The following is a 19,186-nucleotide window of genomic DNA, read 5'->3' on the forward strand; positions in this document are numbered from 1 at the left end:
TTTAGGAAATGTCCTCATATAGCAGATGTTACTGGGCAAGAAGGAGAGCGGTCTATGGTGAAATTAAGTGGATCTGTCGCTCAGTCTTGGCTTCCGTCTTCACCGAGGTCTGCTGATCTTCCATAATTTCATTTGAAGATTAATTAGAGAAGGGCCTTAGGACCTCATGGTCATCTACATAATCCACTTTGAAATCCAAGGGCAGAGAAGAAGGGACACATGGTAGAACTAATAATGTGTTTCCATAGGGCGAGCTTTTAGAAGTAACAACCGAATACATTTTGCTGAGTTTGGTAGGTCTAGTTTTTGACGTTTGGAGTATCCCTGATTTTCTGTTTAACTGTGATGTCTGTATTGCTCCCCAGGAAGTGTGCGACATGAAGTCTGAGGGTCAGGCCACTGTCATCCAGCGGCTGGAGCAGACCATCGAGGATCTGAAGACCAAGATAGCTGAGCTGGAGAAGCAATACCCTGCCCTAGACACGGGTCTGGAAGCCCTCAGGTTGGGCGAAAAGGATGTCGGATATGAAAGGATTGTACAGGCCAAGTCCATCCAGACGTCCCCGATGGAAGAGGGTGGTGTGCTAGCACTTCCTCCTGGGGGGTCCCCGCCGGCTCCCCCACCCTTGACTGCACATGGAGAATCAACAGGGCTGCCCTTGCCTTCGGGACCTCAGACCATGTTCTGCTCAGAAATCTCTTTGGTTGTGTCTCCAAGGCGGATATCAGTTCAGCTTGATGCACAGCCGTCCCTCCAGCCTCCACCGCCTGCATCCCTCCCCTGGTCTGACAGTCATGGACAGGCCAGGTCCCAGCCTTCCCATCCTCCTCTTCACACTGGGTTTGAAACCAGCCAGGAGCACTCTGCTTTCTCCTCCTCTGGAAACGGCTGTGACATCCCCACTGCACCACCTCTGCCTCCAGAGACCACCGAGGCTTCCCCAGCACCCCTGACCCCCGGTGCACCTGAGCCTGCACTGCCCAGTCCAGCGGGCCTCTCACCTCCTCCTTGTCTGGGTCCAGAGATGCTGCCACCTCCTCCTCTACCTTTGCCTGGAGTGGGAGTTCCTCCCACCCCTCCTCTTCCCGGGGTGGGGATCCCTCCCCCCCCACCTCTTCCCACCGTGGGAATACCTACCCCTCCACCTCTTCCCGGGGTGGGGATCCCTCCCGCCCCTCCCCTTCCCGGGGTGGGGATCCCTCCCGCCCCTCCCCTTCCCGGCGTGGGGATCCCTCCCGCCCCTCCCCTTCCCGGCGTGGGGATCCCTCCCGCCCCCCCTCTTCCCGGCGTGGGGATCCCTCCCGCCCCCCCTCTTCCCGGCGTGGGGATCCCTCCCGCCCCCCCTCTTCCCGGCGTGGGGATCCCTCCCGCCCCCCCTCTTCCCGGCGTGGGGATCCCTCCCGCCCCCCCTCTTCCCGGCGTGGGGATCCCTCCTCCCCCTCCCCTTCCCGGCGTGGGGATCCCTCCCGCCCCTCCCCTTCCCGGCGTGGGGATCCCTCCCGCCCCGCCCCTTCCCGGCGTGGGGATCCCTCCCGCCCCGCCTCTTCCCGGCGTGGGGATCCCTCCTCCCCCTCCCCTTCCCGGCGTGGGGATCCCTCCTCCCCCTCCCCTTCCCGGCGTGGGGATCCCTCCCGCCCCCCCTCTTCCCGGCGTGGGGATCCCTCCCGCCCCCCCTCTTCCCGGCGTGGGGATCCCTCCCGCCCCGCCTCTTCCCGGCGTGGGGATCCCTCCTCCCCCGCCTCTTCCCGGCGTGGGGATCCCTCCTCCCCCGCCTCTTCCCGGCGTGGGGATCCCTCCTCCCCCGCCTCTTCCCGGCGTGGGGATCCCTCCTCCCCCTCCTCTTCCCGGCGTGGGGATCCCTCCTCCCCCTCCTCTTCCAGGCGTGGGAATACCCCCCACCCCTCCTCTTCCTGGAGTGGGAATTCCTCCTCCCCCACCTCTTCCCAGTGAAGGAATACCTCCTGCCCCACCTCCTCCTCCTCCTCCAGGTGTGGGGATTCCACCTCCTCTAACCCCTCAGCCCCCACCCCCTCCTGGATCAGGCCTTCCTCTCCCACGACAAGTTGGGAGTAGCACTTTACCGACACCTCAGGTGTGTGGCTTTCTTCCTCCTCCGTTGCCTCTTGGCTTGTTTGGATTTGGGATGAACCAGGAAAAAGGGAGTAGGAAGCAGCCAGTAGAGCCTTGTCGGCCAATGAAGCCTCTATATTGGACAAGAATTCAGCTGCACAGTAGAAGGTAACACCCGCGGCGTTCCTGTTTGCATAATTTGTCAACACGAGCGAAGTGGTTTCCTCTCTGTACCACTCCAAACCTAGTCTCTAGATTTTTACATGAATATTTAGTGGAGCAATTTTAGACTTTTCTCCAGAAGTATCCAAGTGATAAATCATGTGTATCAATGTACACATTTCTGTCTATATAGTTTTTTAATTTCTTTTTAAATTGAAGGATAATTGCTTTACAGAATTTTGTTGTTTTCTGTCAAACCTCAACATATGTAATTTTTAATTGACCTTTTAAGGATTGATGGATAGATCTTTCTTGGCCTATGTGAGCTGTTGCCTTGTTGCAAAGCCTCATTCTGACAAATAACTTATAAAAGTAAATCAAATCGTTAAACAGACAAAGCCTTGATGTATTCTGCATCCTTTTGAAGGCATGGTCTTGTTTGACTATTCAGAAAAGTGATACACAAAAGTCCACATGTGTGGATTTCACCCCGTGTGTGAAATGATTTACGTCTGACCATTTCATGGCACTTCTATAGATGATTTGCAATGCTGTGAAGTCATAAAATCACAAACTACATGACTTTTATGAAAGACATGATATTTATAAAAGAATGCCTCCCAGCAGGTTTGCTGCTGGTGTATTACTTACCCATGGATGGTCCGTAACCTGGTTCCCTGAACCTTGGGATGGTGCCAGAGATAACATGCCCTTTAAATTTCCCCTGGACTTTCTTATACCGAGTTCTCATGACTTTGAATTTGTGGTTGTCTGTGATGTGGCACAGATTTAGAAATAGGATATTTACTAGACTCATCTTCATTTCTTGTATTAATTTTCTCTTCTCTGAATCATAGTGGAGGGTCTATTTTGACTGCTTCTAACTTTGTTGTTCATTCTCTGAGTACTTTGCCAGGTCACTTCCCATTGCTGAGGCATCGTTTCCAGCTGTGCTCCAAACTCATTTTTCCCATGTGCATTATATGAAATTCTTTTATTTTGTTGGTTTGCTTTTTAAAATGGACCTTCGTTTTCAGGCGGTACTACCTACCTGTCTCTGTGGTCACTGAGGAGTCAGATGACATGAGTGCTGGACAGTGGTAGGGAGACAGAAATGCCACTCTGTAGATAGAAAGTGATTTATTTTTAACCCACGGAACTTAAGGGTCAGGTTGGAATGTGAGATACCAGACATTTCTTGCCTGGAGAGCCATACTGAAAAGGGTTCTTACATGTTTTATATAATGACTTGATGACTGAGAATTCCTAGAAAGAAAAGAATTCCTTTCTAGGCAAAGGTTTCATCCTGTATTGATGCTGTTTCTCATCATGTTGGTTGATTAAACAAGTGCTGATCTTACAGAAAAGAGCATTTCCCCCATCCCCAACCTCCCTTCATCCTCTCCTTGCTCCTCTGGTGCCTGTGTCCTCCTGTCCCTGCAGTCCAGTTTGACGGCTCTCTCATGGGTTTTTGCTTAACTTTAGAGACTCCAGTGCTTCACTTATTTGGGAAAAAATTGAAGAACCATCCATAGATTGTCATGAATTTGAGGAATTGTTTTCTAAATCTACTGTCAAGGAAAGGAAGAAACCCATTTCTGACACCATCACAAAGACCAAGGCTAAGCAAGTGAGTATTCATATGTTTTCTGAAATTGGACAGTATTTTGGGCATAAGTGTGAACTTTCACTGGAGAAAAACTTTGACACCATTTTCAGGGTTGTGTCCGCTCCACAGTCTGTAAGCAGATAGTAGGCGTTAGCGTTTTAGAACATGTGGTTAAGTAAGACTTTCCCAGATAGAACAGCAAATAATCATCTCCACCAAGTGATCATGTTCTGACTATTTGATTTGTAGCCCCACGGTCCATATTTCCAAGATTTTAGCAGTTGCTTGTTTTTATAATTAGTTGTCTAGAAACAAACTGGAAATCAAGCTAGAAATCCAGTCCTTAGTAACCAATCATGTGTTTGGTATTTTGTTCCTATTCTAACACCTGAGTGGATGCCCTGTAGAACCTAGCTAAATAATCACCTTGAACTTGACACAGAGAAGAGATTCTTGTATCCAGTTCCAGCATCTCCATTCTGTGTTAGATCCTTTGATGCATCCTGTGACACTTGAGTCCTAGAGAGAAAGAAAAGTACATTTGGAAGAAAACATTTTCATACAGTATTTTCCCACTGGTCCACACTGTGGCCTTGATCATGAACTAATTTTGTATCTCTCTCAAGGCAGCCATTCAGGAAAGCATAGCAAAGCCCAGAACAATGAGCTCAGAAGGAAGGCACTGCTGTTGGTGTGCATCTTTCATCCTGAAGAGGGCTGGTAGCAGCTCTGTCTTTTTGGGTGAAAGAAAGAGAATTGAGGTCTGAAGCCTCAGGACTCTCTTGGCACAGCCTCTCCAGATGAGTGAAAACTGAGGGGTGATATGGTCCTGTGAACTTTTGCTCTGACCTGGAAGTTGTAGCTAGACGTCTGGCCCAGAGTTGTTTTCATTCATATTCATTTCAGACTCATCCCGTATGTCTCTATTGCTCTGACAGTGACGCAAACTCAAATGTGACACAGTGAATTTTTCAGAACCATTTATTGTAACACAGCTGGTTGCTGGTGACTTTAGATCAGAAACAATGGTAAACCTGTACCTTGTAGGCCCTGAATAAACATTTGTTCTGCAAATAAACCAGGCGACTGGAGGAGGAGGACTTTATACATACCCATGACTATTCCTGATAATGATTAAAGCCAGAAAATCAATTATCTCACAATAAGCAATTTGGTCAAGGTGGCTCTGTCATGGAATAAAGGTAAATGGAGAACCACATTTTTTCTGGCAGAGGTAAATAGTCTAAAAATCTTTCCCACAGCATCTTTGTATATAGGATGCATAGACTGAGTCATCATGTCTCTTCTCGTGGATGATTCTGGTGATGGAAAAGCTGTTTAGGTGAGGAATATGGGCAGGGCAGCATAGATGCCATGGAGGGCTGGGCATCAGGGCCATCACCTATCAAGCAGACAGGAATGACACGGGGCATCTATTTTATGGGATGAAATTCTTGCCCTCCCTGCCTCCCATCACTGCCTTTTCTTTGTTAAGTGAACACAGATAAGGAAGCTGTCTCATAATGCCTGAAAGTATAGGATTTTATGATTTCTTTGACATCGTGTTCAGTTTTTAAGCCTCCTGAAATGAGATTATGTCCAAATCATGAAGACAGCAACCTCAGCTAGTTGGCATGAGATGCAAGCTGCACATCTGAGTGGAGCATCAGCTCAGCACAGTTGCCTCACCCTATCATGAGCTGTTCCATAAACCATGGGGACAGAGCTTTGCCAGGGTTATCATTTGTACCCATTGGTGGTGATGCAGCTGTTGACCTTCAGCTTAAAGACAGTTTGTGGACCCGTCTCCATCCTGACTCCCAATGAGCTTGTCAGCATCTTCTTGGCCAGGGTCTAGTTCTCAGCCCTGCTTTTCAGATTTGTTTTTGGAAGGAAAAGTTTTTGTTTTTGTTTTTTCTGATGTGTTGGTGAAAGACCAATCTACTACAAACGGTTATATGGCTGAAGAAAGCGAGTTTTATTTAACTGTGTTGTGTTTGGAAGAAAAATCTATCCATTCTATCTACTTTAAAATTTCCATCTAATTTAAAATTTTGCTTAAAGAAAACATATTTTCCGGATGCAGGTGACATGGGGTCAAGGGTGCCAGCCCTCTGAGGAGCTGAAAATCTCCATATAAATTAGAGTCAGTCCTTTGTACTTGGGGTCCCTCTGTATGGTTCCATGTCCATGGATGCAACCACCCTAAGCTCTTGCAGCACTGCAATATTTACTATTGAAAAAAATCTGGATGTATGTAGACATGCACAGTTCAAATTGTTAACAAGTGGTTCCTCTTATCATATGCAGACATTCATTTCCAGTGAAATTAATAGCCATTAATGCTGTGACATGGTTTTATGAAGGTGTTTAAAGCTATTCTTCTCATATGTGATGGAAGCTAAGAATTCTGGTTTTCTTTAAATACTTCAAAATAGCTAAAATATTTTTTGTGATCTGTTGTCTTCTTGAAACTAAGAGTGTGGCTGAATGTTCTGGCCTTTAATAACTCTCAGAAAACACGTTTTCAGTGTTGTAACAGAGGTTCCTCAGCTGGAAACCTTGCTGTGTGGCATGATGAGAAAGAGGATGCTCTGTGGGTGCCGAGTGGCAGCAGTGAGGAGTGTCTGGTATTTCTCAGTCCTTTCTCCCCCCAAGTAACTCAAGACAGAGCCTTTCACTTTTTCTCATGGCACCTATGCTTAAGTTCTGTGCTGATATCTTAGCTCACCCGTCTTCGCTGTGGTTATGAAAACATAAGGAGATTTGCTGAGAAGGTACAGGGAGTTTATCAGACTGTTATTTCACCTAATTCTCCTTTAACAAATGAGTGTGATGCTTCCAGGTCAGAATTAAACATCAACCTGCTGATTTGGCACAATAGCAGCCCCATCTCCCAAGGAATCAAGAGGAAGATGGAAAAACCAGTGTCACCTGAGGCCCTTGTTTGACACATTGCACACACACAAACCTGTCCATTTTTAAGGTTTTTAAGAAACCTCTAGAGCGAGTACATGTGACCTGTGTCCTGCCACTCACAGAAGAGCTCAGTGACTGTTAATGTTGAGTGATCCTAAGCCACTTCAAGATCTTCATGTCCAATTAAAGATTAAGTTTAACTGAGCTTTTGAGCAGGAAACTGAGAGGATATACACTGGAATAATTTTGACAGTAAGAATTCCCTCAAAAAGAAGTTTCTAGTTAATCCAATGTCAAATGAGTTCCTGAGAAAATATATTTTGGGAAACACAGTAGCAGCAGCAGCTTCAGCAGTAGTAATAGTAACAGTGGAAACATGACAGCTGGGGAGCCTGCAGGCGTGTGGGCTCAGTTTACCCTCTGCTGCCACTGTCTCTGAGCCTCACCTCAGCTCAGTCCATCCTAGTGCATGGGCTCCGTGGTTGTGGTGTGCAGGCTAAGTAGCTCCGTGGCATGTGTGATCTTCCCAGACCCAGGGAGTGAACCTGGATTGGCAGGCAAATTCTTATCCACTGGACCACCAGGGAAGTCCCTGTACCTTACTTTTACTAATTGCAAATCTTTATCTTTAGATTTAAAAATATATTTTATCATATTTTTATGGATATCAGTGTCAGTGGATATTTCAGTATTCACAGGCTGATGGCCTGCATGATAATCTGACAGGCCTAGTTGTTTGTACTGGTGTTAAGTTTTCCTGTTGTAGCATGGCAAGGCTATGTTTTGGTTGGATTCTTAGACCTAAAATAATATCTGAAATACCAATTATAATAAGACAATTTAGATCTGTTTGGGAGAATACATCATAAACATTTAGTACTTTGTAACCTTTAACATAGTACCTGCTTTTAATAATGCATTTCTATTGCAAGCCTCACATCAAAATACAAAGCTATAGTTAGATGAACATACATATTGTGGATTCTAGATTTGCTTTAGATGTTGAAAGATTCATTATATTTTTGGAGATGTTTTTCCTAAAACTATTTGTAGAGCATACCCAGTCAATTCAAAGAATGCAACAATAATAACTTATTTTTAAAAGTTTTCTTTTAGTCAAAATATTATTTTTGCATTTCTAAACAGATGGCTAAAAGATAAACAGAATGCCAAATGAAATAATAAAAAGGAAATATAATTAGGCTAATGATCCATGACCTTGCTAGATATACTAGGAAAATTATATTTGACTGTCCTTTGAATTGTGAAGATTTAATCATGATGTTGAAGTTTAATTCTTTGGGACTTTGTATTTATATACTATGATGATATTAAGATTTTGTTGGTCTAGATATATTAGAAAAGGGTATTAAGTTTTAACTGCTGGAGTGTTTATTATGATACATCAACATTGAAAAAAGGGTTTGGAAAATATACTTAAGATTCACATTATGTTTTATGATTATCTGTGGGAAACTAAAACTCATCTATACCTAAGTAAGACTTTTTGATCAGATGATGGGAGAGTGTTTTATCAGGTGTGGAGAACACAGGAACCTGAAGGGAAGCAGGGACACCAGTTATGTTCAGCTTTGCAGCCTTTCTTGACCGAATGGGAACAGAGTTTATCCATTGGAGCTAGGAGTACAGCAGAGACATGTGGCAGCCATGCCAGGGAGAGCACAGAGGTCCTTGGAGGCATCCCTCGATAGCCAGCACTGACCAGTTCTCACAGTGGACACTGTCTGCAATCAGGACTCTTGAATAGTGTGAATTTCTGGACTTAGGTTGTGGCTGTGAGAGGAGATGAGGCTGGAAGTTGGTCTTGTACAGAGGAATACGTGTTGAATCCTTGTTCCATGAGCAAGGATTAACCTTGCATCTTGTTTAAAACCCTAGGAAATCGGGCAATAGAGCAGCAGGCTTCTGTGTTCAAGAAGCTCCTGTCTGGCAGTTTCAGGGCTGTGGGTGTGGGCTGTTGACAGTCATTTCCCATCACTGATTGTGTGTCCTTCTCATCCTCCAGCAAGTCTTTAGATTTTTCTCATTGGACATATGAGTGAGAACTGAGATAAGTTAGGCCTGAAGTTAATTTTGTTGTCTTGGTGCTACATAGTGGAATGTATGTTTCTGTACCATGGACAGCAACAGGATTCTGGGCTACCCAAGAGAGCAGAAGTGATGCTGCTGACAGTAGACTGATTGTTCCCAGGGTACTTCCTGTGACCTAAGCTGAAAAATGTTCCCCATTATTTGGGGACACAAATTTAAGACTTACAAGAAAAATTAACGTTCTTGTTGGTATCTCTAGTGTTTCTTTAATTTAAAACTTAAGAGACACTAATGCTGGGGAAGGTTGAATGCAAAAGGAGAAGAGGGCAGCAGAGGATGAGATGGTTAGATAGCATCACCAACTCCATGGCCATGAATTTGAGCAAACTCTGGGAGATAGTGAAAGACAGGGAAGCCCGGCATGCTGTAGTCCATGGGGTCGCAAAGAGTCGGACACGACTTATTGACTGAACAACAGCAAGAAATAAATAAATGTATGTTTCTTTTTCAAAACTGTGTTCATAATGGAAAATATCTAACATATCTGCCTATTTTTGGTTATGTTAATAAGTGAATTTTTAAAATTACTAAACTTGTAACTTGAAACTCCATTTGAAAAATCATGTTAAAAATCTCTTTGAAGTTGGACCTTCTGGACAGACAGACAAGCAGCTTGGTAGGTCCTCTTCCAGTAAAACAACAATTTAACTGGCGAGAATTGTAACGGAAATACTTATCTAAAGTCTCTGGAAACTGTCCTCAGGACATAGAGGAGATGGAGAAACACCCACTCAAGAAAATTTCCTGAAACTCAGACCCGCGGGGTCCGAGCCCTGAGCGGCTCTATTCCTACCACAGGGTGTGTGCACCCAAGGCTCTGTCTGTGACTGTGGCTCTGCCCTGGGGGAGGCAGGAAGCCAGCATTTCTACTTTCTTCAGTCCTCTTGCAGAAGCTCTGTTTCAGGCAAGCATGGAGAACTAAGAAAGCATCTGAGAAGGGCTGTCTGGGGATCACAGTCAGCTCTAGAGGTCGCAAAGGCCGTGCACGTTGCCTCTGCTCAGGAGCCATCAGGGCAAGGACACAGGGTACTTGAACAGTGTCCCCAAACCTCATACAGATTCATCAGAACCAAGTGGAATCTTCATTGCACGAGACTCTTAAACACACCTTTGTGCAAACATTACCTGGGGAAGAATCCTAAGCCAGGCTTAAAAATAAAGTCAGTTATGCTTGGCAATAAGAAAGCTGTGTGCATGCCCCAGGCTGCACCTTCTCAGGAATGATTAGAGAAAATCAAAGTTACTAGTTCCCTGCTCAGTGTAGGGAGAAATTCTGTAAATGTCTCTCACCCACAAAATGGTTAACAGGAGAGCTTTAAGTGGTTAAAGGAGCAGAAGCACACTCTTTAGCTTTTGCTTTAGAGAAGAAGAGCGTGTGCAGTAAGGTCAGGCTGCACATTGCCTCAGGGACAGACTTCCCCAAGGCAGTACAGCCAAGTCACTGAGCAAATGAACAAGCAAACACAAAGACAGTAAGTTCTGGGGCCAGGAAGAGACAGGTGTCCCCAGAGCTCCTAATATGGTATCTGAAATGTCCAGTTTTCAACAGCAGTAAATGAGACATGTTGTTTGCTGTTTTAGTCGCTAGGTCACGTCCGACTCTTTGCAAACCCATGGAGAATAGCCTGTCAGGCCTGTCTGCCCATGGGACTTCCCAGGCAACAATACTGGAGTGGGTTGCCGTTTCCTTCTCTAGGGGATCTTCCTGGCCCAGGGATCGAACCCATGTTTCCTGCTTGGCAGGTCGATTCTTTGCCAGTGAACCACCTGGGAAACCCAAATGAGACATACAGAGAAGCACAAAAGTGTGATCCACATAATAGATACAAACAAACAGGCAACAGGAACTTCTTTCACAGGGACCCAGATGTTGTATCCAACAGAAATGGATTTCAAAGCACCATTTTAAATGTCTCCAGAAAACTGAAGAAAATGATTTCTAAAAAATAAAGGAATATATGATGATATTGTCTCATTAAATTGAGAATGCCAGTAAAGGGAAATTATTTTAAAATTCTGGAGTTGAAAAGTACAATAATCAAAATGAGAAAAAAGCACTAAGTGGTCAAACAGTTGGTTTCTGGCAGATGGCAGAAAAAACTGTCAGTCAACTTGAAGATAAATTAGTAGAGATTTTGTAGTCTGAAAAAACAGAAAATAAGGAAGTAAAAACTTCAGAAAAATGTGGGGTATCATTAAGTTATCAATGTACATGAAATGTATCAGAAGGAAAGGAGGAAGAAAAAGGTATAGGAAAAAATATATGAAATTATAAGGGTGAAAAGTTCCTAAATTTGATTTAAAAAAAAACACTAATGTACACATCTAAATTTAGTGAACTTCAAGTAGGCAAATACAAACAGATCTCTTTGTATATCTTAGTCAAAATGTTGAAAGCCAAAGATAAAGGAAGAATCTGGAAAGCAGTGAGAGAGAAATAACTCATCACATAGAAGGAAACCCCAGGAATATCAGAAGCAAGCTTATCAAGAAGTAACAGAGGCCAAAAGGCAGTGCGGCGACATTCAGATACTGAAATGAAAGCAGCAAACCAAGACCTTACATCCAGCAAAACAAGTGTCCATAAATGAAAGTGCAATAGAGGCATCCTCAGAGAAACAAAACTGGGAGAATTAGTTGCTGACAGACCTGCCTTCTGACACTAAAGGGTGTTCTTCAATGTGAAGGTAAATTACAGAAGACACGCACGTGCACACACAACACAGTTTTCATCTATATAAAATATAATATAGTTGTGTGCTTCTTCTCCTTGATTCTTCTGACTGACTTTAAAATAACTGCATAAAACAGTATGTATGCTATTGAGCCTGTGACATCTAGAAATGGAATATATTTGAGAACAAGGAAACTAGTAGAAACAGAAGCTGTATTGCAGTCAGAGAGTGACACCGTGTGGGGTGTGCATCTATAGAAAAGAGTGAAGAGAACAATAAAGGGTAAATGAGTAGCTTAATGTAACAATAGAAATGTATCTCTCTCCTCCCAACTTCTATGATTATAACAGTAGTAATGTAAAAAGGTGGGGAGTGAATGGAGCTATAGAGGAGTAAAGTTCCTATATTTCTGGAATTAAGTCAATATAAATATAAATTCTGATATTTAAAATAGATATTGTAAGCCCTTGAACAACCACTAAGATAGAAATCCATCCATTAGAAAAGAAAACAATAAGGGAAGAATAGAGGAACAGAAAATACTCAAGATATATAGAAAACACAATGAAAAATAGCAGTTGTAAGTTCAGCCATATGGATAATAACATTAACGTCAAGGTATTAAACAATCCACTCAAAAGGCAGACATTATCAGGTTGGATAAAAAGAAATCTAAGTATATAAGAGACACACTTCAGATTCAAAGATATAAATATGTTGAAAGTAAAAAGAACAACTTTAACCAACCATAAAAGAGCTGGAGTAGCTGTACTGATATCAGATAATATAGACTTTAAAAATGTTAGTAGAAATAAAGAGGGACATGCCATAATAATAAAAGAATCAATCTACCAGGAAGATTTCTACACACAGGCATCTATCAACAGTGTCCCACAATACATGAAGAAAAAACGGACAGAATTTAAAGGAGAAATCAATAATATGTGAACAGTTTAATAGCCCACTTTCAGTAATGGATGGAAAGTTAAGCAGGGCTTCCCTGGTGGTCCAGTGCTTAAGTTCTGCCTTGCAGTGTAGGGGATACTGGTTTGATTCCAGGACTGGGAAGATCCCATGTGCTGTGGGGCAGCTAAGCCTGTGTACAGCTACCACTGTGCTTTCTCTCTGGAGCCTGCAATCTGCAGCTGCTGAAGCCTGCACACTCTAGAGCCTGTGCTCTGCAACAAGACAAGCCTTTGCAATGAGAATCCCATGTGCCACTAGAGAGTAGCCCCCACTCGCCGCAACTAGAGAAAGCCTGTGCACAGCAATGAAGACCCAACACAGCCAAAAATAGGTCAATAAAAGTTTAAAAGTTAAGCAGAAAGTTAACAAGGAACTAGAAGGCTTGGACAACAGCATAAACAGACTAGATTTAAGAGAATGGAGCGTTGCACCCAATCAGCAGAACAAACATACTGCTCAGACAAACACAGAATGTTCTCTAGGATGGACCATGTGCTAGGACACACAAAAGCAAGCCTTTATAAACTTGAGCTCAATGCCTTAATAAACTTAAAACTATTGAAAGACCAAGTATGGTTTCTGGTCATAATGGAATTAAATTAGAAAGCAATAACAAAGAAATTTGGGGGAATTTTCAGATCTGTAAATACTAAACTCAAGTTACAAATGATTTAAAAAAGAAATCACAATAAAAAATACAAAATACTTCAAGATCAGTATAAATGATATCATAATATATTAAATTTTTATACTCTATAAAATATATACTTAATACATATTTTATATGTAATGCATATTTATATTTATTATGATAAATATATTTAATACTATGCAACAAAATCAGTGCTTAGAAAAATTTATAGCTATAAATATCTTATTTTAAAAATCTGAAATCAATCTTGCCTTCCACCTTAATAAACTAAAAAGGAAAAGCCAAGTAAGCCTGAAGCAAGTAGAAAGAAGGAAATAATAAACACTAGAGTGGAAATAAATGAAACAGAATAAAAAAATAATAGAGAAAGTAAATGTAACCAAAAATTGATTCTCTGAGAACATAACAAAATTGACAGACCTTCAGCTGGACCATTAAAAATACAAAGATTCAACTTACTAAAATCAGGAAAAAAAGATATCAGATATAGACTACAGACCTAATGAAATAAAATAGGATAAGTACTGTGAATAATCATATGACAACACATTAGTTAAATTAGATGAAATGGATAGATTCTTAAAAAAAATAACTGACTTAGGAAGAAATAGAAAGTCTGAATAGGTTTATAGAAAGTAGAGACTTAACTAGTAAAAGACAAAACAACCCCCCCAAAAACTACTCACAAAGAAAAGCTCAGCCCCATGTGGTTTCACTGGTGAATTATATCAGACATTTGAAGAATTACCACTGATCATTCACAAACTTTTTTTAAAAATGGAATGCAAACTAGTTCAGCCACTATGGAGAACAATGTGGAGATTCCTTAAAAAACTGGAAATAGAACTGCCTTATGATCCAGCAATCCCACTGCTGGGCATACACACTGAGGAAACCAGAAGGAAAAGAGACACGTGTACCCCAATGTTCATCGCAGCACTGTTTATAATAGCCAGGACATGGAAGCCACCTAGATGTCCATCAGCAGATGAATGGATAAGAAAGCTGTGGTACATATACACAATGGAGTATTACTCAGCCATTAAAAAGAATACATTTGAATCAGTTCTAATGAGATGGATGAAACTGGAACCTATTATACAGAGTGAAGTAAGCCAGAAAGAAAAACACCAATACAGTATACTAATGCATATATATGGAATTTAGAAGGATGGTAGCAATAACCCTGTGTACGAAACAGCAGGGGAGACACTGATGTATGGATCAGTCTTATGGACTCTGTGGGAGAAGGAGAGGGTGGGGAGATTTGGGAGAATAGCATTGAAACATATATAATATCATGTATGAAACGAGTCGTCAGTCCAGGTTCGATGCACGATACTGGATGCTTGGGGCTGGTGCACTGGGACGACCCAGAGGGAGAGTATGGGGAGGGATGAGGGAGGAGGGTTCAGGATGGGGAACACAGGTATACCTGTGGCGGATTCATTTCGATATTTGGCAAAACTAATACAACATTGTAAAGTTTAAAAATAAAATAAAATTAATTTAAAAAAATGAAATAGGAGGGAACACATCCCGTCTTATTCTGTGAGACCATTTTGCTATCATAATCAGGCAGACTCATCACAGAATAAAGTACAGACCAGTATCCTTTACAAATACAGACATAAATTGTCTCCAAATGCTGCCAAATGGAATCCAGCAACATATATAAAAGATTATATGTCATGGCCAATGGGATTCACCCTAAGAATCCGAGATTACATATATGGAAATCACTTATTGTAATATACAACATAAAGGATCAAAGCCCTATGAACATCTCAATAGATGCAAAAGGAACATTTGACAAAATCCTGCGGCCTTTCGTGATAGAAACACTCAGCAAACTGGGCATAGAAGGGAACTTCCTCAACCTGCTGGGGAGTGTCTTTGAAAAACCCACAGCTCACGTGGAAGACTGAATACTTTTGTCCTGAGATCTGGAAGGAGAGGAAGGTGTCCATTTTCACCACTTCTGTTTAACAGTCTGTTAGAGGCTCTTGTCAGGGCAGTTGGGCAAGAAAAGGAAATATGTAAATGACATCTAGATTGGGATGGAAGAACTGAAACTATGTTCTCTTTGTAGCTGACATGGTCTTTTACATGGAAAAAAAACCTAAAAAAATCCACTGGTGTGGGGGGAAAGAAAAGTAATAAAGAAATTCAAGAAGACTGAACAAGATATAAAGTCAGTGTACAAAAATCAATTCTATTTCTAGACACTAGCAATTAACGCTGTGAAAATGTAATTATATAGATAGTTTCCTTTATAATAGCATCAAGAAAGTAAAACACTTGGGTCTAAATTTAACAAAAGAAGTGTAAGACTTATACACTGAAAGTGAGAAGACCCCCAAAGAAAGCTAAGGTGGATCCAATAAACAGAATGACACACTGTATTTATAGAAGACACCACCAAATTGTTCCCCAGATTATAGAACACAGTTCTAGACAATGTCCCAACTACCTTTAAATCTCCCAGAAACTGACAAGCAGATCTTGCAAAATCATGTGAAGATGCAAGGGGTCCAGAATATTCAGAAGAATCTTGGAGAATACAGTTGAAGGACTTACACCTCCTGGTTTCACAGTGATTACACAGGCACGGTGACCACAGACAGTGTGGCTTGGGTATATGGATAGACTGTTTGTCAGTGGAGGAGAATTAAGAGCCCAGAAATAATGACAGAGTTATTGATTTTTGACAATGGTAGTGAGACATTTCAAGAGCAAAGGAAAAGATTTTTCTACAAGTGGTGCTGAGACAACTGGACATCCACATGCAAAAAATTAATTTCTACCTCTTAACCTCTACCATGAACAAAAATTAACTCAAAATGGATCATAAACATAAGAGCTAAAACTATGAAACTCAGGAGAAAACATAGTCGATCTTCATGACCGTGGGTTGTGTAGTGGTTTCTTAGATAGACTCCAAAAGCACATATGATGAGAAAAATATAAAAAGTTGGACAACATCAAGATGAACTATATCTGTACTGGAAACAATGAAAATAAACAAGAAAATTTAAAAACCCGTCAAATGGGAGAAAGTATTTGTAAGTGATATCTGATCAGAGGTTAATATCCTGAGTATGTGATAAACTCTTACAGCTCGGTGAAGTGAAAACAACACAGCCTGATTGAAAGATCAGCAAAGATGTGAATCGAAATGAGATTCACAGCCACCGTGTGGCACACCTTTGCACGCACTAGGATGGCTGGACCCTAAAGGAAAGACAGTAATTGCTGTGTCGAGGGTCTGGGAAGCCGCAGCTCTAGATTTCTGTGAGTAGTCCCACCACTGATCTATCTATTTATGTAACTACCAGTAAAAATCTAGTTTTATGAAAAAGTACTCCAGTATTCTCGCCTGGAGAATCCCATGGATAGAGGAGCCTGGAGGACTGTAGTCCTTAGGGTCACAAAGAGTCAGACATGACTGAAGCAACTTCACACACACAAGCACACATGAAAAAGCAAAATATTTTTCAGGTAGCTCCAGTTACCCATAGAATAATCATGTCAGGCTATAATTTTCTGGATAAACGATAATTTTTTAAGCTTAAAAACTTTTAAAGGTAAACCTCCCTGAAAGTGTATTGTCAAAAGTGTAAGCTTGTTTTTAACTTACAGAGCAAAACAATTTTATCTATCTCTGAAGGAGAAATTTATCTCTTTCTTCCTTTGATGAAGCTACTAAAGATATGGACTGTGATTTTTCTCTTTAGGAACATGGGCCCTGGGAATATAATGAAAAGCCCTCTAGGAGACCCACTGACCTTCCCTTGAACACTCTGGGACAGTAACAGAGCCCCCAGAGGATGCATCTGCCGTGTTTATGAAGGTTATGTCCACTATTGGTTTGTTGTTGTTCAGTCACTAAGTTGTGTCCAACTCTTTATGACCCTATGGACTGTAGCACACCAGGCTTCCTTGTCCTTGCTCAAACTCTTGTCTGTTGAGTCGGTGATGCCATCCAACCATTTCATCCTCTGTCATCTCCTTCTCCTCCTGCCTTCAGTCTTTCCCAGCATCAGGGTCTTTTCTAATGAGTCGGCTCTTTGCATCAGGTAGCCAAAGTATTAGAGCTTCAGTTTCAGCATCAGTCCTTCCAGTGCGTATTCAGGGTTGATTTCCTTTAGGACTGACTGGTTTGATCTCCTCTCAGTCCAAGGGACTCTCAGTAGTCTCCAGTCCCGCAGTTTGAAAGCATCAATTCTTCAGCACGCAGCCTTCTTTATGGTCCACCTTAACTCTGACTGTAAACTGGATTACTGCCTGTACCAGTGGAAGCTTCAAAAGACTTTTTTCCCTCAAGTCCTTACATATGAAAGAGGATTGAGAGCAAAATCTAAGTCCCTGTGTGTTCTTAACTTGTATATTGAGCAGACATGTGGCAAAGAAGATTTGCATCATTAAACCTAAACTTCAGTGCATAAACTAAGATTGGCTCTCCTGGCCCCTTCAGTAACAGCCCCCCCACCATGTGCATGATGCATGAAGACTGATGTACTCCTGGAAACTGTCATCTCTTACCCTTTACACACATGAAGAAAGTGAAATCAGACCCCAAACTGCTGATTTCTTAATGATGCCTCTATAGAAGAAGTGGGACTTAATGTGCTGCTAATTATAGTACCATTGTACTGTTAATATATGTTTAGCCTCCAAATCAAAAAAATATAAGTTTGGTGGTTGTACTAAATTGTTTTCTATGACATTGTGCCAGGACTAAGTGAACAAAATGCCTATTCTTTCATAACTGATACATTTTAACTAGGTAGGAAAAGTGACTTCAAAATATCAAGTTGCAGGAAACGTTTTAGGAAGCTCTAGCATAAACATGAGGCTCCCAGGTGGCACTAGTGGTAAAGAACCCACCTATCAACGCTGGAGACATAAGAGATGTGGGTTCGATCCCTGGGTCAAGAGGATCCCCTGGAAAAGGGCATGACAACCCATTCCAGTTTTGTTGCCTGGAGAAACCCGTGGACAGAGGAGCCTGGCGGGCTATAGTCCATGAGGTCACAAAGAATCCTACATGACTGAAGTGACTTAGCTTGCGTGCACACCCAGGATAAACATTACCACCCAGAATTTATTGGAAAAAGTACTGAGAGTGGTATCTGTGAACTTGAATAAAAGCAGAAAGAAGAGTGTGCAAGGACCGTGGTCAGCCACAGCTTGGCAGAAGTCAGGCACGTTTTCTTATCACCATTTCCTGTACAGTCATAAAAACCACTGTGTTTTCAAGTGTATGTTGGTAGGAATGGAGACAAGGTTTTTCTTTGATCTGCAAGGTGATCATAATGGGTGGTTTTGTATATTTTTTCTCATGAATTTATTCTAATGTAATTAAAACTTCACAAAACATAGGCAGGTCATTCTTTATAATTTCTTAGCTCTGAGTACACACAAAGAATCTTTTTTTTGTACTTTTCTACATAATGTTGGTGGCTTTACTTGTGGCCCCTTTTACTAACATTCTCTGTAGTTTTATCAATTAGTGTTATAAATAATATTTTAATTTTTCCTAATTAGGATGGAATTTCTCCTGATTTCTTTCCAGTGCCAAAAAATGAAACAAGCTTGCTTTTAAGCAACATTGGAAGCTAGAATTTGAGTTGAGACAAACTTCTTGAAGCCCAGATCAGCATCAGTTCAGTTCAGTTCAGTTCAGTCACTCAGTCATGTCCAACTCTTTGCCACCCCACGAATCGCAGCACACCAGGCCTCCCTGTCCATCACCAACTCCCAGAGTTCACTCAGACTCATGTCCATCGAGTCATTGATGCCATCCAGCCATCTCATCCTCTGTCGTCCCCTTCTCCTGCCCCCAATCCCTCCCAGCATCAGAGTCTTTTCCAATGAGTCAACTCTTCGCATGAGGTGGCCAAAGTACTGGATAGGGCTCCATAAAAGTGGAACAAGTCTCCATCTTTGAACTGGTGAGGGGAGAAAAAGTAACATTTTGTTGTTGTTTTGAAAGTTAAGTTTCAGTGTTACCCTGG

General features: G+C 42.0%; 1 protein-coding gene across 7 annotated transcripts in view; it reads left to right on the forward strand.

Moving 5' to 3' along the window:
- FMN2 (formin 2) overlaps positions 1–19,186 on the forward strand; it is a 345,241-nt gene that overhangs the window by 131,040 nt on the left and 195,015 nt on the right. For all 7 annotated transcript variants that reach the window (XR_015156591.1, XR_015156593.1, XR_015156594.1 and 4 more), the window contains 2 exons: positions 366–2,239; positions 3,719–3,863. Coding sequence is in view for 3 of the 7 variants with exons in the window: in XM_086381217.1 (XP_086237343.1) it covers positions 366–2,239; positions 3,719–3,863 (2,019 nt within the window). In the remaining 4 variants the exon portion in view is untranslated. The remainder of the gene's footprint in view (positions 1–365; positions 2,240–3,718; positions 3,864–19,186) is intronic.

The sequence above is a fragment of the Bos grunniens genome, chromosome 28, assembly GCF_055505025.1.
Source record: "Bos grunniens cultivar Pamir isolate PY7600 chromosome 28, Bosgru_T2T1.0, whole genome shotgun sequence".
NCBI lineage: Eukaryota > Metazoa > Chordata > Mammalia > Artiodactyla > Bovidae > Bos > Bos grunniens.